General features: G+C 36.4%; 1 protein-coding gene across 2 annotated transcripts in view; it reads left to right on the top strand.

Annotated features, from left to right (window-relative positions):
* tapt1a (transmembrane anterior posterior transformation 1a) overlaps positions 1 to 17,884 on the top strand; it is a 64,760-nt gene that overhangs the window by 25,596 nt on the left and 21,280 nt on the right. For both annotated transcript variants that reach the window (XM_088080806.1, XM_088080805.1), the window contains one exon: positions 2,173 to 2,339. In XM_088080806.1, coding sequence (XP_087936932.1) covers positions 2,173 to 2,339 — 167 coding nt within the window. The remainder of the gene's footprint in view (positions 1 to 2,172; positions 2,340 to 17,884) is intronic.

Genomic DNA, 17,884 nt, shown 5'->3' with positions numbered 1-17,884 from the left:
CGCATCACTTTAAAGTTGCCGCTGCAAAGAATTGTGGGATGGATTCTCTCCTTTCCTTTGGTAAAGGATGCTCCAGTGTATGCTATGCTGCAGGAGATTATAAAGAAAGCATTGACGCACCTTTCCTTAATATTAGGAGAATTTGAACATCTCTTGTCATGACAGCGGCTCAGGTACTTCCAGTTCATCTCACTCAGTTAGGAGCCTTCCTAAGCAAAAAGAGGTATTCGACCGCAGCCCATGTCCCCAACCTCCTCCGGGATGCACGAAAATGTCCTCCAGAGGTGTGAGTTGAAGACCTGGTGAACAGGGGCCTCCGCCAGACGTTCCCAGTTCATCCTCACTACGTGTTTGGTACACTCAGCTCGAGTCAGCCTTGGGTGACATACCTGGAGCTAGCACTCCAGACAACACGGCTCCCAGGATCACAGGGACACGCAAATCCCTCCACTGTGTTAAGGTGGCGATTCCCCGGAGGTGTCAAGAGTAGATTTAAAGGATAAAACTGATTTTGGTTGTTCATGCACATTAGTCTGATGAAAAGATATGCTGCTATTCCCTCTTATTGAATTTCACAAGATTTAAAATTGAGTTGAAAGTCCATATTTCCATTTTTTTTATTTTGAAGCTGGATTCATTTAGCACTGTATCAGGGAAATTTAAATGTTTACATTATTAGTGTGTTAAATATACGCAGAGAGAGACATGCTTCCAGAGTCACAGCAACACATGCAGGCACTGTCATAAACACACACTGAGATTCAGAGACACACACAGTTACATAAGTATTGTGCCCTCACGTTCTCCCTGTGCCGAGCTGCTGATTGCCTCGCTCACTCTCATTTGCTGGATCCCATCGAGCTTGTACCATTGAAGAGTTTCCCTCAGGGTGAATACAATGTTGTCATCTCCAGTGCCATCTCTGGCCTTCCCCACCCCCTGATTTAAAAATAACTCTGGCTCGAACAGGCCGCCATGCCTTGGCAAAGACTCAGCTGTGCTGACGTGCTCTCAGTCCGAAACACCCTGTCGCAGCGAGCAGTGGTCCACAGAACCAAATGTGTCTGTCTCTCTCATATCACAGTGTCAGTGTTTGGGCCTTATAGCAGAGCCCAGAAATACAGAGGGATGGTGTACATCAAAATCCTGGTGTCAGTGATGGGATGTGAACAGTGGCGATCAAAACCAGATGGTAGAGGAGATCGATTGTAACTGAGGCTCAAGTCCCAACTGTAATACCTTCGTTACACGCCAACACCGAAGAACAGCTCGAAAGAAGGATCGGCTGTTCAGTTAAAATAATAATCTTTATTATTTTTCCATATATTTTCATCAGAATTTGCAGTTCATCTTGGTGCTGAATTAGGCCCTGAGGAAAGGAGTTCAGCCTTGTTTCCAATGTTTTCCCAAAATCTCTTAACCAAAAGCATTTTCCCCATAGACCACGTTTATAAAAGAGACGTCTGTAAAGCTTTCAGGAAACTTTCAAACTGCAAACAAGGTCAATTATGACACTTTTCAGAATACCTTTTTTAATTAATGAAATGTTAATATTTGTAAAACTTTCCTCAAGCAAAAAAACATATATATATATAAAAATCATTGACATCGTCACTTTGTAAAGTCTATGAGCCGAGCGGGAACTTGTGGGCAGGGCCAGCGGTAGAAGTACTACTGCGCATATTTAGTTGGCCGTATACCTCAGAAGTAAACCCAGAAGCCAGAAACTTTTTTTGGCGCATACACTAAGCAGACAATTCTCATTAGAATGAATAAGTGCCATCTTGAGGTCCTGTATCTAGTTATTTTTATATATCTATGTGCTAAATCCATCAACCAAACTGGCAAATAAGCTTAAAATGCCAAAATAATTTTTATAATAAATTGGCTCCCAAAAGCAAAAGCAGAGATGCTAATGTGAAACGATAATGAATAATATTCTGTGATTATTGAATTCACAATGTTGATAAAGATGCTATCAACAAACAGCAATAAATAAATTTGAAATAAGTAGACATCAGAGCCGGGAATGCTCTGTCATGATTTCATTGTTAATTTTTTCAACCAGTAATTTTTGTTTAAACTGTTCTTGAAGAAAGCGAATGAGATTTTGGTTCGCTTCTCTCAGTCAGTAATGCATTTCTATGATCAGTTTCTCTTCTCCTTGTTTAGGCTGGTCACACTCAAAGTGTTCAACAGTATTGTGCTGTTGGGGAAGTCGTGTGTTTACGTCAAGAGGGCCAACATGGAGGACAAACTGTTTGAGACGCCCTCCGCCGCTCCATCCTCTGGGAAAACATCCAGCAGAGCTGATCAGGCCAGATGTCCCACACCTTCAGGTAAACAACAAAAAATCTCTTTTTCTCAACTGATAACCCTGCAAAAGTCACGAATGGACATGTTAATATACAAATTAGATTCCTATACATTTAAAAAGGCAGGCTGCTTAATAATAATAATAATAATAATAATAATAATAATAATGATAAACTTACAAGCACCAAATATTTCCCTCAAAAGTTGATAAAAAACAGAGCTAAAAGACAGTTTTAATGTGATTTTATTTGATCTTTTACGAGGAATTTGAGAAAAGTCCAACAGGTCGAAGTAGTGTCATGACATGAAAAAATCCCAAAAGACAGAACTTAAAAACATTACTAAAAACACGTACAAACAATGTGTAGAAAACACACAAATTGAAGAAAACAAACAAATCACAATAAAAACCTACTCGTTCCCCGTCGAAACGCCACAGCCATGCTTAAAATTTCCCCAATCAAAGGTCAGCCATCAAAACTCCCAATAAATCCTCCATAACTTTTGTTTTAAATATTGCCTTTGTTTCCATTTATTTAATGTATAATTTGTTCCAAAAGGAGATGCCAGTATAGAAAAATGAGCTTCTTGCTATTTTACCTTTAACAGTTAGTTTCACTTCATGACATCATGCTTGCTTTTATGTTGCGATCATCTTGGCTTCCAACCATGTCAATCCGATAGTTCATATTTCTCAGGCTCCTTTTGTTCTTATATTAGAAGTGAATATTGGACTAGCATTCATTAGGTGAACGGAAACGTAACTCAGAATGATGTTTCTCTGTACATGCCGGATGTATAAATGAGCAGCTGTTTTGGTAGTTAACATATCATCTTACAGACGGATGATCACAGACCGTATAAGTAATTGAAGTAGCTACTGTGAAGTCACCCATTGGTTTGTCGATTGCCGTTTTTCTGCCGTTGCCATTTACAGCCAGAGGTGACCATATTTGGATGAGGCGTCGGTGTAGTGGAGGAGTCAGCGGTGCGTCTGACACTTTGGTCAGATGTGGTTGTGTTTAGCGTGATCACAAGATGTTACCATTTGAACGCTCCCCTGATATTCACGACCTCGTAAGCAGAAATGTTCTCAGAGCTCTGAGTGCACAACTGTGTGTACACAACTTCCTGTGTTGTAAAAATGAGTTCATGAGTTTGAATGTAACTTAACTGCAAAGCCTTGCAGAAAGCCTTTCACTCAAAGTGGCCCCGTCTCTAAATATGTATAACTTTTGGCCCTAATAAAACATAAATGGGTGAGTTACCCCCACATACAGTTGTTATGAACGGGATTTTGGCTTTAAAGACCAAGACCACTTTTTGAACCAGGCTGTAAACTTGTTTGTTTTTGCTGTATAGTTGGACATTTTAACATGAGGGTCAATGGGGACTGACTCTGTTTTTGAGCCAGCTTCAAGTGGCCATTTGTTGAATTGCAGTTTTTGGCATTTCTGCATTTTCTTCATTTTTCGACCTTTGAAGTTGCCGATTGGTGATGATATGTCAATGCTGTGTTCACAGCTTTGTTTGTGCTGTTACTGCAGGTTTAAATTAACGTGGAAATGTGAAGTATGTCAACATATGTAGAATTTATTCTTCATTATGAACCACACAAAACTGGAAGATTTAATAAAAAAGAGGGACACAGGTTTACCCAGTTATATTATATACATTTATATATACATTTACATTATTGGCAAACATTTCAGCTAGATAACTCTCCATCCCTCTCACTTATTATACCATGTGGAATTACCAGGGCTCCTAAAATCTAGGAAAACCAGAATGTGTCCTGTAATATTTCAGTTTCTGTATACAAATACATTTGGATTTTCCATTAGCATCTGTTAAAACCTTCTCCTTTGTTATAGTCAGTTGTTTAATGATATTGGCACTTCACAATGAACAATAATAAGCTAAATAATGACCTGATTAAGAGATTAAAGTTAACACAAGACCTCAAGCCACGAATAAATACATGTTTAACCAATATCCAAAAAGAAATGCTGGCACATTAGACATTGAGATTTTATTGTGCACTCATATCTTCAGCATGAAAAATTCAGGGAGCTTGCAGGAGCCCTCAGCTGAGGTCATTATGCAGCGTGAACACGACACTTTGATTTTGGATCTAAATACAGAAAATGCAGCGAAGACATGTTAAAAAAGTATTTCAGTTTTTGCAGCTGCTGCGCAAATACCAACAGAAAATCAAATGTGTTTATTTTGAATTACACAAAAGCTTCTAAGTACAAACATCAGCTTGAAATATTTTTTCAGATTTGGGGAGTTGGATGTTATTTTGAAGCTATGAAAAGACCTGAGAGAGCATCCTGGTGGTTCTCAGAAATAGATCTCTAGTAAATGAGACGTCCTGGGATTTAATGTTTCTCATGAATAATGTGCGTGCTGCTCGCTGCCTCCCACCTGATTGCTGATCTTTCCTGTCTCTGCACTTTGACACACTGTATCTAATAAACCGTAATGTCTTATAATGATCTTTAAAAAACAAACAGAGGAAACAAAGCTTGTTTTTGTTTTTATCTCTTGCTAAAGTGGAAAAATACAAATTTATATAACAAGTCCTCTGTTTGTCTGTTACATGCAGCACAGTTTACCAAACTCACCTTCCCTTAGAGGAGATTCATGTTGATATTAACATTTTTGGACATTTTAATTTACATTTTAAGCAATTAGCTGACACTTAAATTTACATTTTAAGCATTTAGCTGACACTTGCATGCAGACAGATTTGTCAGCAGGTAGGAGCTCAGTGTTCAGCTTCAGGCAGCTGATGGAAACAACCAGTGAGCTGGTACAGGAATCAAACTTGTGACCTTTTAGTCTTTCATAGGTCTACTGCCTATCAGGCTATAGCTTGTTAGATGCAGAGTTTGATTCAAAAACATTTAAAGGTTAAAACAAATTCAATGTTGTGTACAAGAGACTAATTAAAACACCCCTGTATGACTCATCAAAATAGAAAAACTAATACTCACTCTTTGCATTTGTATAGAATAATGGCATAAAATCTTTTGTGCAGGCTGCCAATAACAGTTATTTTTATGACAGATCTGCTACTGATATTTTGTCTATAAAATGTCAGAAAATGTGCATATTCTAATTAATTCTAGTTTTGTCAAAATAGCTAAAAAATATTCTATCAACGGTCATATTAGAAAAAGAAAAGCAACAATCACACTTGAGGAGCTAAATCGGAGCAGGCGTACACCATTTTGATTAATCAATTCTTCTACCAATCTACTAATTTTTGTTCGACTTGTGTGCATCACTCTCAGCCTTGTGGAATATCCTTTGATAGAGGATTTAGTGTAATCAATTATTTATTCGACAAAAGTTAATCAGCTACTACTCTAAGAATCGATTACTTGTTTGTCATCTTTCAAGCACGAATGGAAAAAGTTACCTGGTTTCTCGCTTTGGACTGTGAGAATTTAGAGCTTTTGTGTGAAAGCCAGAGCTCCTGTAGATCTTTTAAAAGTTTTAAAAGTTATTGAATTTATTAGTCCAAAATTAAGGCTTTGATTGATTTTCAAATGCCTTAAATCAATCTATTAAAGTCTTAAAATGCTAAGACAAGGGAAGTATAATTTTATAAATAGCTTTTTTCTTAGGTTGAATTGTAGAATTTCAAAATAATTAGTAGCATCTGTGTTTTATTTTTTAATTTTTTTTAAGGATATGGTGAAATTGGTCTTAAAATTTATTTTGAGCATTAAATGTTTATTTATTTTTTTATTTTTATTTAAGTTGCATTAAGCTTTAGGAACCCTGCATATAAAACTGAATATATTTGGGTTTGGAAAGGGTTTTATGAAATTGTGCAGGAGATTTCTTTTGCAATTTTCTGACCTTTTACAGAACAACAGATTTATCAATGAAATGCTTTGCGTTTTCCAACAATAATTAAAGCAGTTGTAGTCTGTAGTCTAGCAGACTTTAGAAGCATTGACGAGCTAGAAGGCATCCTATATGACAGACATCAACGCCTAAACAAACCCTCATTCAAACATTCAAATATTTACATAAGAATCTCATTAAAATTTGTGTAAATATCTTGACTTACTGTTAAACAGGCCTTGTACCTCAGACACACACTCACACACACGTACGATCGGACACAGATTTGAAGGTGGCAGTATCTCCCTGTCATCCGCAGCCAAATCCCCGCAGATCTTTTCTCCCGTGTGCCACAGACCCGCCTGCTGCTGTGAGCCAGGAGCTTTAAAATGACAAAGATCCTGATGGTGCATCATGTCATATCAAACATCAAAGCTCCTACCAGCGCTTGTGTTTCAAACGAATCTGGTTTCTCAGAAAGCAGCTGCAAAAGGCTTAAGGCGGCACCTTTCAACATATAGAGTATAATAATAACTACTTTGAGGTTGTGGGAAATTAATGCGAGTCTCCTTCTGCTGCCCACACATTTAGCTGCTGGGATTTGAACCAGCTCACTTTTCTAACATTAACTTACTTCGGTGTGTGCCTCGAGCGTTACCTGCTGCTCCAGTGGATTCACTGCACAATTATGTTCATCTGCATGTCTTTGTCTTTACAATGATCTGGACTCACATAACATCAGATATGCCATCTGTCTATACTGCATGTTTCTGTCCAGAGGGCAGAAGTGGGTAATGAGCAGTTTCACATCAGCCATTTCAAGCTCCATATGGTGGTTAACTTTTATTAAGGCTCAAATATCTTCCACAGAAGTTGAGAACTATGTGTTTTTGCAGTGGCTCGAATAACATTTCCTCTAAATCTATTATAATGCGCAGCCTTAAGGACTTAGTTTATTTACACATGTAATAATGAAACTCAGACAGAAAGAGGTGTAATTAAAAGAAAAACGGCTAATGCCGCCCCACACCAAACAACTTTTCAAGCAATTTCACTGTCGCAGACAAATATCTGAAGTCCAAATGAAATTTTTTTTAAGTTTTACCTCAGTTTTGATGCACACTTCCCTAATGTCGATTTTTAAGTGGTAATAAAATTTTCTTTTTCAAGGGCAGTATAATGATAGTTTGGAACAGGAGAAAACCAATAGCCAATTCATAGAGCGACACCCCCGAATTCAAATGCAATCTGAAACAAGATACTTTGGAGCGGAATAATTTTGTATTTTCAAATACTGAAAAATGTTCTCAATGATTATTAAGATAGTATAATAATACTAAATCAGGGGCGCCTAACAGTTCACCTGGTGGTTCACCTCTATGTACACCTCCTCCGCCCTTTGCTACTTGTCATCCCCTCTCTCTCCCCCTTTCACGCCATTACCTGTCCTATCCAATAAAGCCTCTAAAAATAAAAAAAAGACTAGATCAAAACCTAGTATATGGCTGTACATCCCCTACATGGCTGCAGAGCCATGGGCCATAGTTGGACGCATGTTCTGCCAATAACAATAGTAAATATCCTATCAACGCAGATTAATCCGCCAAAACAATAAATCGGTTGACCTCTAAAATCAAACACGTTTAATATTATCCGTATCCGTAGAGTTTAGAAGGACGTAGCATTTTCATCAGCCTATAGCTGCACTTTCTCCAGCACCAAACAAGAAACAGCAAACCTTGTAGGCAGTAACCATAGAGGGGACTCCAGAGAGGCACAAAAACACCAAGTCCAAATTCTCTTGTATTGTGGAAAATATGAGAAACTGGTGGGGTTGTGGAGGGAGCAGGAGTAGTAGGTGTTTAATTGGCATGTATCTTATCCAGAAACCAGCTCTTACTTTAGGGAGAAATCTTAATTTTTAGAAACGATTCGCCTCTCGTTCCCATGGTCTCTTCTCACTAGAATAGTGCAGCTAACCATCTGAGGCTAATAACAAGTTGAGGCAAGAAATCCTGTTAGTCCGTTTGTCTGTCCTCCCGTCTGTCCCAAAGCGATATTTTTAAGAACGCCTTGAGGAAATTTCTTCAAATTTGTCCAAAAAAAGTCCACTTGGACATCAGAGTGAATTGATTAGAATTTAGAAATTGAAAATCACTGTGACCAGAAAAAATATGTTTTGCCAAAACTCAAGATTTTATACACTAATTATGAGGAAAATTCCCACAAATTTCTAATAGGAATAAAATTATGAAGTGATATTTTAATACAAAAGGTCACCTTCACTGTGGCGTCAAAGTGTTCTGCAAAAACACTTTTCTGTCCATTACTCAACATAATAACTCAGGACACTAATCTCAGGTGTCCACTTTGAAACTGTTAATAGATCTTCAGCTTCGTGGAGGCATACAACCGCAAGGTGGTAATTCTAGCTTAGCTTTCTTTTAGCAAGTTTGACGACTTCTGTGACATTTCCTGTCTGTCGTGTTATTAAAACAGTGGAAAGAAGAAAGGTGTTGTTGGTGTTGTCATGTGCAACATTGAAGTTGCTTTGTGACATTTTTTAATGTCCAGGTGGCCTGCAATGTCTTCTTTCGTGGCCTTAATCATATTTGAAATCCTTTTTATTGCCTTATCCAATCTCACTCTCTATATGTTCAGTGGACTGCAGTATTTCGGTACAGTAAAATGGAGGTTCAGCTCTGTCTACAGGAAGAATTGGAAGTTAGTCGTAGCCAGATAGCCCGCGGCTGGGCTGGTTGTCTCTGTGGACAGCCTTGTTAATATCCAATGCTGCTTTGCTCAGTTCTCTTTAATATGATTAGTTATTCTGTTTGGTTGGTTTTCTGTGTGCTCATAGTTGAAAAGACTTTGCAGTGTTTTTAACATAATGCAGTGGAAGTCGTGATAGGACCAACTGTGCTTCTTCATGTTCCACGTCAGCTGTCGTTCGCTGTGTGTGGCTATGTTTCATTATTCTTGCTCTGTGCTGTTTTGAATCTGAGCAGTCAGGTTGGTCGACATCAGTAGGTCGAATCACCTCCTGTCACACAAACCAGATCACCTTTGCATTTTGTGTTGCTGACTGACAATTGCTGCTTATAGACAGCTCATCACCCGCGCCCATACTGTAACTTATTCCTCTTGTCTCTCAAAATGTATTATTTATTTTATTTATTTACAGGAAATCCTGTCTTTTTTAGCCTCTCACTTCTCTTTTTGTTTCCGAAAACTTAATTTTTTTTTTTCTAGGTCTTTCTAGTTTAAGACGTTAAAAATTTGGAATACATCATGGCATTGTTGGAAACCAAATAAAGCAGCAAAGTCATTGCATGGCAAAGAATTTTGCAAAAATGGCCAAAATTGCCATAATTTCACTCGTTGAAAAATCCACCAAAAAAGCCATACTATAGCCTTGGTAAAAATGTCAAAATATGACCTCTCCAAAAAATGTCTGAAAACAGCTGGAAACCACATAAAACAGCATGCTAATACGCATCATGGCAAAGAATTTTGCAAAAACGGCCAAAAACACCATAATTTAGCATGTTGAAAAATCCACCAAAAAAGTCATACTATAGCCTTGGTAAAAATGTCAAAATGTGACCTCTCTAAAACATGTCTGAAAACAGCTGAAAAGAACGTAAAACAGCATGCTAATACACATCATGGCATAAAATGATGCAAAAACAGACAAAAACAACAAAGGCAAGGCCAGTCAACTTTATTTGTATAGCACAATGAATATACAGGACAATTCAAAGTCCATTACACAGTAATAAACCACAAAAACATTATGAAATATACAGATTCACAATGAAAGAGAAAGACATACGATTTACAGTGTCAAATCAATTACTTAGTGATGATCAATGAATTAGAAATATGCAGACACCATTCTAAAGCATGTTGAAAAATCCTCTAAAAAAAAAAGCCATACTATAGCCTTGGTAAAAATGTCAAAATATGACCTCTCCAAAAAATGTCTGAAAACAGCTGGAAACCACATAAAACAACATGCTGATACGCGTCATGGCAAAGAATTTTGCAAAAACGGCCAAAAACACCATAATTTAGCATGTTGAAAAATCCTCTAAAAAAAAAAAAGCCATACTATAACCTTGGTAAAAATGACAAAATGTGACCTCCCCAAAAAAATGTCTGAAAACAGCTGAAAAGAACGTAAAACAGCATGCTAATACGCGGCATGGCAAAGAATTTTGCAAAAACGGCAAGAAACACCATAATTTAGCATGTTGAAAAATCCACCAAAAAAAGTCATACTATAGCCTTGGTGAAAATGTCAAAATGTGACCTCTCCAAAAAATGTCTGAAAACAGCTGAAAAGAACGTAAAACAGCATGCTAATACGCGGCATGGCAAAGAATTTTGCAAAAACGGCAAGAAACACCATAATTTAGCATGTTGAAAAAGCCACGGAAAAGGCATACTATAGCCTTGGTAAAAATGTCAAAATCTGACCTCTTCAAAAAATGTCTGAAAACAGCTGGAAACCACGTAAAACAGCATGCTAATACACGTCATGGCAAAGAATTTTGCAAAAACGGCCAAAAACACCATAATTTAGCATGTTGAAAAATACTCTAAAAAAAAGCCATACTATAGCCTTGGTAAAAATGTCAAAATATGACCTCTTCAAAAAATGTCTGAAAACAGCTGGAAACCACGTAAAACAGCATGCTAATACGCGTCATGGCAAAGAATTTTGCAAAAACGGCCAAAAACACCATAATTTAGCATGTTGAAAAATCCTCAAAAAAAAAAAGCCATACTATAGCCTTGGTAAAAATGTCAAAATATGACCTCTCCAAAAAATGTCTGAAAACAGCTGGAAACCACGTAAAACAGCATGCTAATACGCGTCATGGCAAAGAATTTTGCAAAAACGGCCAAAAACACCATAATTTAGCATGTTGAAAAAACCTCTAAAAAAAAAAAAGCCATACTATAGCCTTGGTAAAAATGTCAAAATGTGACCTCTCAAAAATGTCTGAAAACAGCTGGAAACCACGTAAAACAGCATGCTAATACACATCATGGCAAAGAATTTTGCAAAACGGCCAAAAACACCATAATTTAGCATGTTAAAAAATCCTCTAAAAAAAAAAAGCCATACTATAGCCTTGGTAAAAATGTCAAAATATGACCTCTCCAAAAAATGTCTGAAAACAGCTGGAAAACAAGAAAAACAGCATACAAATACGCGTCATGGCAAAGAATTTTGCAAAAACGGCCAAAAACACCATAATTTAGCATGTTGAAAAATCCACCAAAAAAGTCATACTATAGCCTTGGTAAAAATGTCAAAATGTGACCTCTCCAAAAAATGTCTGAAAACAGCTGGAAACCACGTAAAACAGCATGCTAATACACATCATGGCAAAGAATTTTGCAAAAACAGCCAAAAACACCATAATTTAGCATGTTGAAAAATCCTCTAAAAAAAAAAAAGCCATACTATAGCCTTGGTAAAAATGAAAAAATGTGACCTCTCAAAAAAATTTCTGAAAAAAACTGGAAACAAAGTAAAACAGCATGCTAATACAGCGTCATGGCAAAGAATTTTGCAAAACGGCCAAAAACACCATAATTTAGCATGTTGAAAAGTCCTCTAAAAAAAAAAGCCATACTATAGCCTTGGTAAAAATGTCAAAATATGACCTCTTCAAAAATGTCTGAAAACAGCTGGAAACCACGTAAAACAGCATGCTAATACGCTGGCGTCATGGCAAAGAATTGTGCAAAACGGCCAAAAACACCATAATTTAGCATGTTGAAAAATCCTCTAAAAAAAAAGCCATACTATAGCCTTGGTAAAAATGTCAAAATGTGACCTCTCCAAAAATGTCTGAAAACAGCTGGAAACCACGTAAAACAGCATGCTAATACGCGTCATGGCAAAGAATTTTGCAAAAACGGCCAAAAACACCATAATTTAGCATGTTGAAAAATCCTCTAAAAAAAAAAGCCATACTATAGCCTTGGTAAAAATGTCAAAATGTGACCTCTCCAAAAAATGTCTGAAAACAGCTGGAAACCACGTAAAACCGCATGCTAATACGCATCATGGCAAAGAATTTTGCAAAAACGGCCAAAAACACCATAATTTAGCATGTTGAAAAATCCTCTAAAAAAAAAAGCCATACTATAGCCTTGGTAAAAATGTCAAAATGTGACCTCTCCAAAAATGTCTGAAAACAGCTGGAAACCACGTAAAACAGCATGCTAATACGCGTCATGGCAAAGAATTTTGCAAAAACGGCCAAAAACACCATAATTTAGCATGTTGAAAAATCCACCAAAAAAGTCATACTATAGCCTTGGTAAAAATGTCAAAATGTGACCTCTCAAAAATGTCTGAAAACAGCTGGAAACCACGTAAAACAGCATGCTAATACACATCATGGCAAAAGAATTTTGCAAAACAGCCAAAAACACCATAATTTAGCATGTTGAAAAATCCTCTAAAAAAAAAGCCATACTATAGCCTTGGTAAAAATGTCAAAATGTGACCTCTCAAAAATGTCTGAAAACAGCTGGAAACCACGTAAAACAGCATGCTAATACGCGTCATGGCAAAGAATTTTGCAAAACGGCCAAAAACACCATAATTTAGCATGTTGAAAATCCACCAAAAAAAGTCATACTATAGCCTTGGTAAAAATGTCAAAATGTGACCTCTCCAAAAATGTCTGAAAACAGCTGGAAACCACGTAAAACAGCATGCTAATACACATCATGGCAAAGAATTTTGCAAAACAGCCAAAAACACCATAATTTAGCATGTTGAAAAGACCGCTAAAAAAAAAAGCCATACTATAGCCTTGGTAAAAATGTCAAAATGTGACCTCTTCAAAAAATGTCTGAAAACAGCTGGAAACCACGTAAAACAGCATGCTAATACACGTCATGGCAAAGAATTTTGCAAAACGGCCAAAAACACCATAATTTAGCATGTTGAAAAATCCTCTAAAAAAAAAGCCATACTATAGCCTTGGTAAAATGTCAAAATATGACCTCTTCAAAAATGTCTGAAAACAGCTGGAAACCACGTAAAACAGCATGCTAATACGCGTCATGGCAAAGAATTTTGCAAAAACGGCCAAAAACACCATAATTTAGCATGTTGAAAAATCCTCTAAAAAAAAAAGCCATACTATAGCCTTGATAAAATGTCAAAATATGACCTCTCAAAAATGTCTGAAAACAGCTGGAAACCACGTAAAACAGCATGCTAATACGCGTCATGGCAAAGAATTTTGCAAAAAGGGCCAAAAACACCATAATTTAGCATGTTGAAAAATCCTCTAAAAAAAAAACCAAACTATAGCCTTGGAAAAAATGTCAAAATGTGACCTCTCCAAAAAATGTCTGAAAACAGCTGGAAACCACGTAAAACAGCATGCTAATACACATCATGGCAAAGAATTTTGCAAAAGGGCCAAAACACCATAATTTAGCATGTTGAAAAATCCTCTAAAAAAAAAAAAGCCATACTATAGCCTTGGTAAAAATGTCAAAATGTGACCTCTCCAAAAAATGTCTGAAAACAGCTGGAAACCACGTAAAAACAGCATGCTAATACGCGTCATGGCAAAGAATTTTGCAAAAACGGCCAAAAACACCATAATTTAGCATGTTGAAAAATCCACCAAAAAAGTCATACTATAGCCTTGGTAAAAATGTCAAAATGTGACCTCTTCAAAAAATGTCTGAAAACAGCTGGAAACCACGTAAAACAGCATGCTAATACACGTCATGGCAAAGAATTTTGCAAAAACGGCCAAAAACACCATAATTTAGCATGTTGAAAAATCCTCTAAAAAAAAAGCCATACTATAGCCTTGGTAAAAATGTCAAAATATGACCTCTTCAAAAAATGTCTGAAAACAGCTGGAAACCACGTAAAACAGCATGCTAATACGCGTCATGGCAAAGAATTTTGCAAAAACGGCCAAAAACACCATAATTTAGCATGTTGAAAAATCCTCTAAAAAAAAAACCATACTATAGCCTTGGTAAAAATGTCAAAATATGACCTCTCCAAAAAATGTCTGAAAACAGCTGGAAACCACGTAAAACAGCATGCTAATACGCGTCATGGCAAAGAATTTTGCAAAAACGGCCAAAAACACCATAATTTAGCATGTTGAAAAATCCTCTAAAAAAAAAAAGCCATACTATAGCCTTGGTAAAAATGTCAAAATGTGACCTCTCCAAAAAATGTCTGAAAACAGCTGGAAACCACGTAAAACAGCATGCTAATACGCATCATGGCAAAGAATTTTGCAAAAACGGCCAAAAACACCATAATTTAGCATGTTGAAAAATCCTCTAAAAAAAAAAAGCCATACTATAGCCTTGGTAAAAATGTCAAAATGTGACCTCTTCAAAAAATGTCTGAAAACAGCTGGAAACCACGTAAAACAGCATGCTAATACGCGTCATGGCAAAGAATTTTGCAAAAACGGCCAAAAACACCATAATTTAGCATGTTGAAAAAACCCCTAAAAAAAAAAAAGCCATACTATAGCCTTGGTAAAAATTTCAAAATGTGACCTCTCCAAAAAATGTCTGAAAACAGCTGGAAACCACGTAAAACAGCATGCTAATACGCGTCATGGCAAAGAATTTTGCAAAAACGGCCAAAAACACCATAATTTAGCATGTTGAAAAATCCACCAAAAAAGTCATACTATAGCCTTGGTAAAAATGTCAAAATGTGACCTCTCCAAAACATGTCTGAAAACAGCTGGAAACCACGTAAAACAGCATGCTAATACGCGTCATGGCATAAAATGATGCAAAAACAGACAAAAACAACAAAGGCAAGGCAAGTCAACTTTATTTGTATAGCACAATGAATATACAGGGCAATTCAAAGTCCATTACACAGTAATAAACCACAAAAACATTATGAAATATACAGATTCACAATGAAAGAGAAAGACATATGATTTACAGGGTCAAATCAATTACTTAGTGATGATCAATGAATTAGAAATATGCAGACACCATTCTAAAGCATATTGAAAAATCCACCAAAAAAGTCATACTATAGCCTTGGTAAAAATGTCAAAATGTGACCTCTCCAAAAAATGTCTGAAAACAGCTGGAAACCACGTAAAACAGCATGCTAATACGCGTCATGGCAAAGAATTTTGCAAAAGGGCCAAAAACACCATAATTTAGCATGTTGAAAAATCCTCTAAAAAAAAGCCATACTATAGCCTTGGTAAAATGTCAAAATGTGACCTCTCAAAAATGTCTGAAAACAGCTGGAAACCACGTAAAACAGCATGCTAATACGCGTCATGGGCAAAGAATTTTGCAAAACGGCCAAAAACACCATAATTTAGCATGTTGAAAAATCCTCTAAAAAAAAAAAGCCATACTATAGCCTTGGTAAAAATGTCAAAATATCACCTCTCCAAAAAATGTCTGAAAACAGCTGGAAACCACGTAAAACAGCATGCTAATGCGTCATGGCAAAGAATTTTGCAAAACGGCCAAAAACACCATAATTTAGCATGTTGAAAAATCCTCTAAAAAAAAGCCATACTATAGCCTTGGTAAAATGTCAAAATGTGACCTCTTCAAAAATGTCTGAAAACAGCTAGAAACCACGTAAAACCGCATGCTAATACGCATCATGGAAAAAAATTTTGCAAAAACGGCCAAAAACACCATAATTTAGCATGTTGAAAAATCCTCTAAAAAAAAAAAGCCATACTATAGCCTTGGTAAAAATGTCAAAATGTGACCTCTCCAAAAAATGTCTGAAAACAGCTGGAAACCACGTAAAACAGCATGCTAATACGCGTCATGGCAAAGAATTTTGCAAAAAGGGCCAAAAACACCATAATTTGGCATGTTGAAAAATCCTCTAAAAAAAAAAAGCCATAATATAGCCTTGGTAAAATTTCAAAATGTGACCTCTCCAAAAATGTCTGAAAACAGCTGGAAACCACGTAAAACAGCATGCTAATACGCGTCATGGCAAAGAATTTTGCAAAAACGGCCAAAAACACCATAATTTAGCATGTTGAAAAATCCACCAAAAAAGTCATACTATAGCCTTGGTAAAAATGTCAAAATGTGACCTCTCCAAAAAATGTCTGAAAACAGCTGGAAACCACGTAAAACAGCATGCTAATACGCGTCATGGCATAAAATGATGCAAAAACAGACAAAAACAACAAAGGCAAGGCAAGTCAACTTTATTTGTATAGCACAATGAATATACAGGGCAATTCAAAGTCCATTACACAGTAATAAACCACAAAAACATTATGAAATATACAGATTCACAATGAAAGAGAAAGACATACGATTTACAGGGTCAAATCAATTACTTAGTGATGATCAATGAATTAGAAATATGCAGACACCATTCTAAAGCATATTGAAAAATCCTCTAAAAAAAAAAGCCATAATATAGCCTTGGTAAAATGTCAAAATGTGACCTCTCAAAAATGTCTGAAAACAGCTGGAAACCACGTAAAACAGCATGCTAATACGCGTCATGGCAAAGAATTTTGCAAAAAGGGCCAAAAACACCATAATTTAGCATGTTGAAAAATCCTCTAAAAAAAAAAGCCATACTATAGCCTTGGTAAAAATGTCAAAATGTGACCTCTCCAAAAAATGTCTGAAAACAGCTGGAAACCACGTAAAACAGCATGCTAATACGCGTCATGGCAAAGAATTTTGCAAAAACGGCCAAAAACACCATAATTTAGCATGTTGAAAAATCCTCTAAAAAAAAAAAGCCATACTATAGCCTTGGTAAAAATGTCAAAATATGACCTCTCCAAAAAATGTCTGAAAACAGCTGGAAACCACGTAAAACAGCATGCTAATACACATCATGGCAAAGAATTTTGCAAAAACGGCCAAAAACACCATAATTTAGCATGTTGAAAAATCCTCTAAAAAAAAAAAGCCATACTATAGCCTTGGTAAAAATGTCAAAATGTGACCTCTTCAAAAAATGTCTGAAAACAGCTGGAAACCACGTAAAACAGCATGCTAATACGCATCATGGCAAAGAATTTTGCAAAACGGCCAAAAAACACCATAATTTAGCATGTTGAAAAATCCTCTAAAAAAAAAAGTCATACTATAGCCTTGGTAAAAATGTCAAAATGTGACCTCTCCAAAAAATGTCTGAAAACAGCTGGAAACCACGTAAAACAGCATGCTAATACACATCATGGCAAAGAATTTTGCAAAAACGGCCAAAAACACCATAATTTAGCATGTTGAAAAATCCTCTAAAGAAAAAAGCCATACTATAGCCTTGGTAAAAATGTCAAAATGTGACCTCTCAAAAATGTCTGAAAACAGCTGGAAACCACGTAAAACAGCATGCTAATACGCGTCATGGCAAAGAATTTTGCAAAAACGGCCAAAAACACCATAATTTAGCATGTTGAAAAATCCTCTAAAAAAAAAAAGCCATACTATAGCCTTGGTAAAAATGTCAAAATGTGACCTCTCCAAAAAATGTCTGAAAACAGCTGGAAACCACGTAAAACAGCATGCTAATACACATCATGGCAAAGAATTTTGCAAAACGGCCAAAAACACCATAATTTAGCATGTTGAAAATCCTCTAAAAAAAAAGCCATACTATAGCCTTGGTAAAAATGTCAAAATATGACCTCTCCAAAAATGTCTG

This window comes from Plectropomus leopardus, chromosome 8 (genome assembly GCF_026936395.1).
Source record: "Plectropomus leopardus strain MGB_pleo_1.0 chromosome 8, ASM2693639v1, whole genome shotgun sequence".
NCBI classification, from domain to species: Eukaryota; Metazoa; Chordata; class Actinopteri; order Perciformes; family Serranidae; genus Plectropomus; species Plectropomus leopardus.
This window is presented reverse-complemented; position numbering and strand designations above follow the sequence as displayed.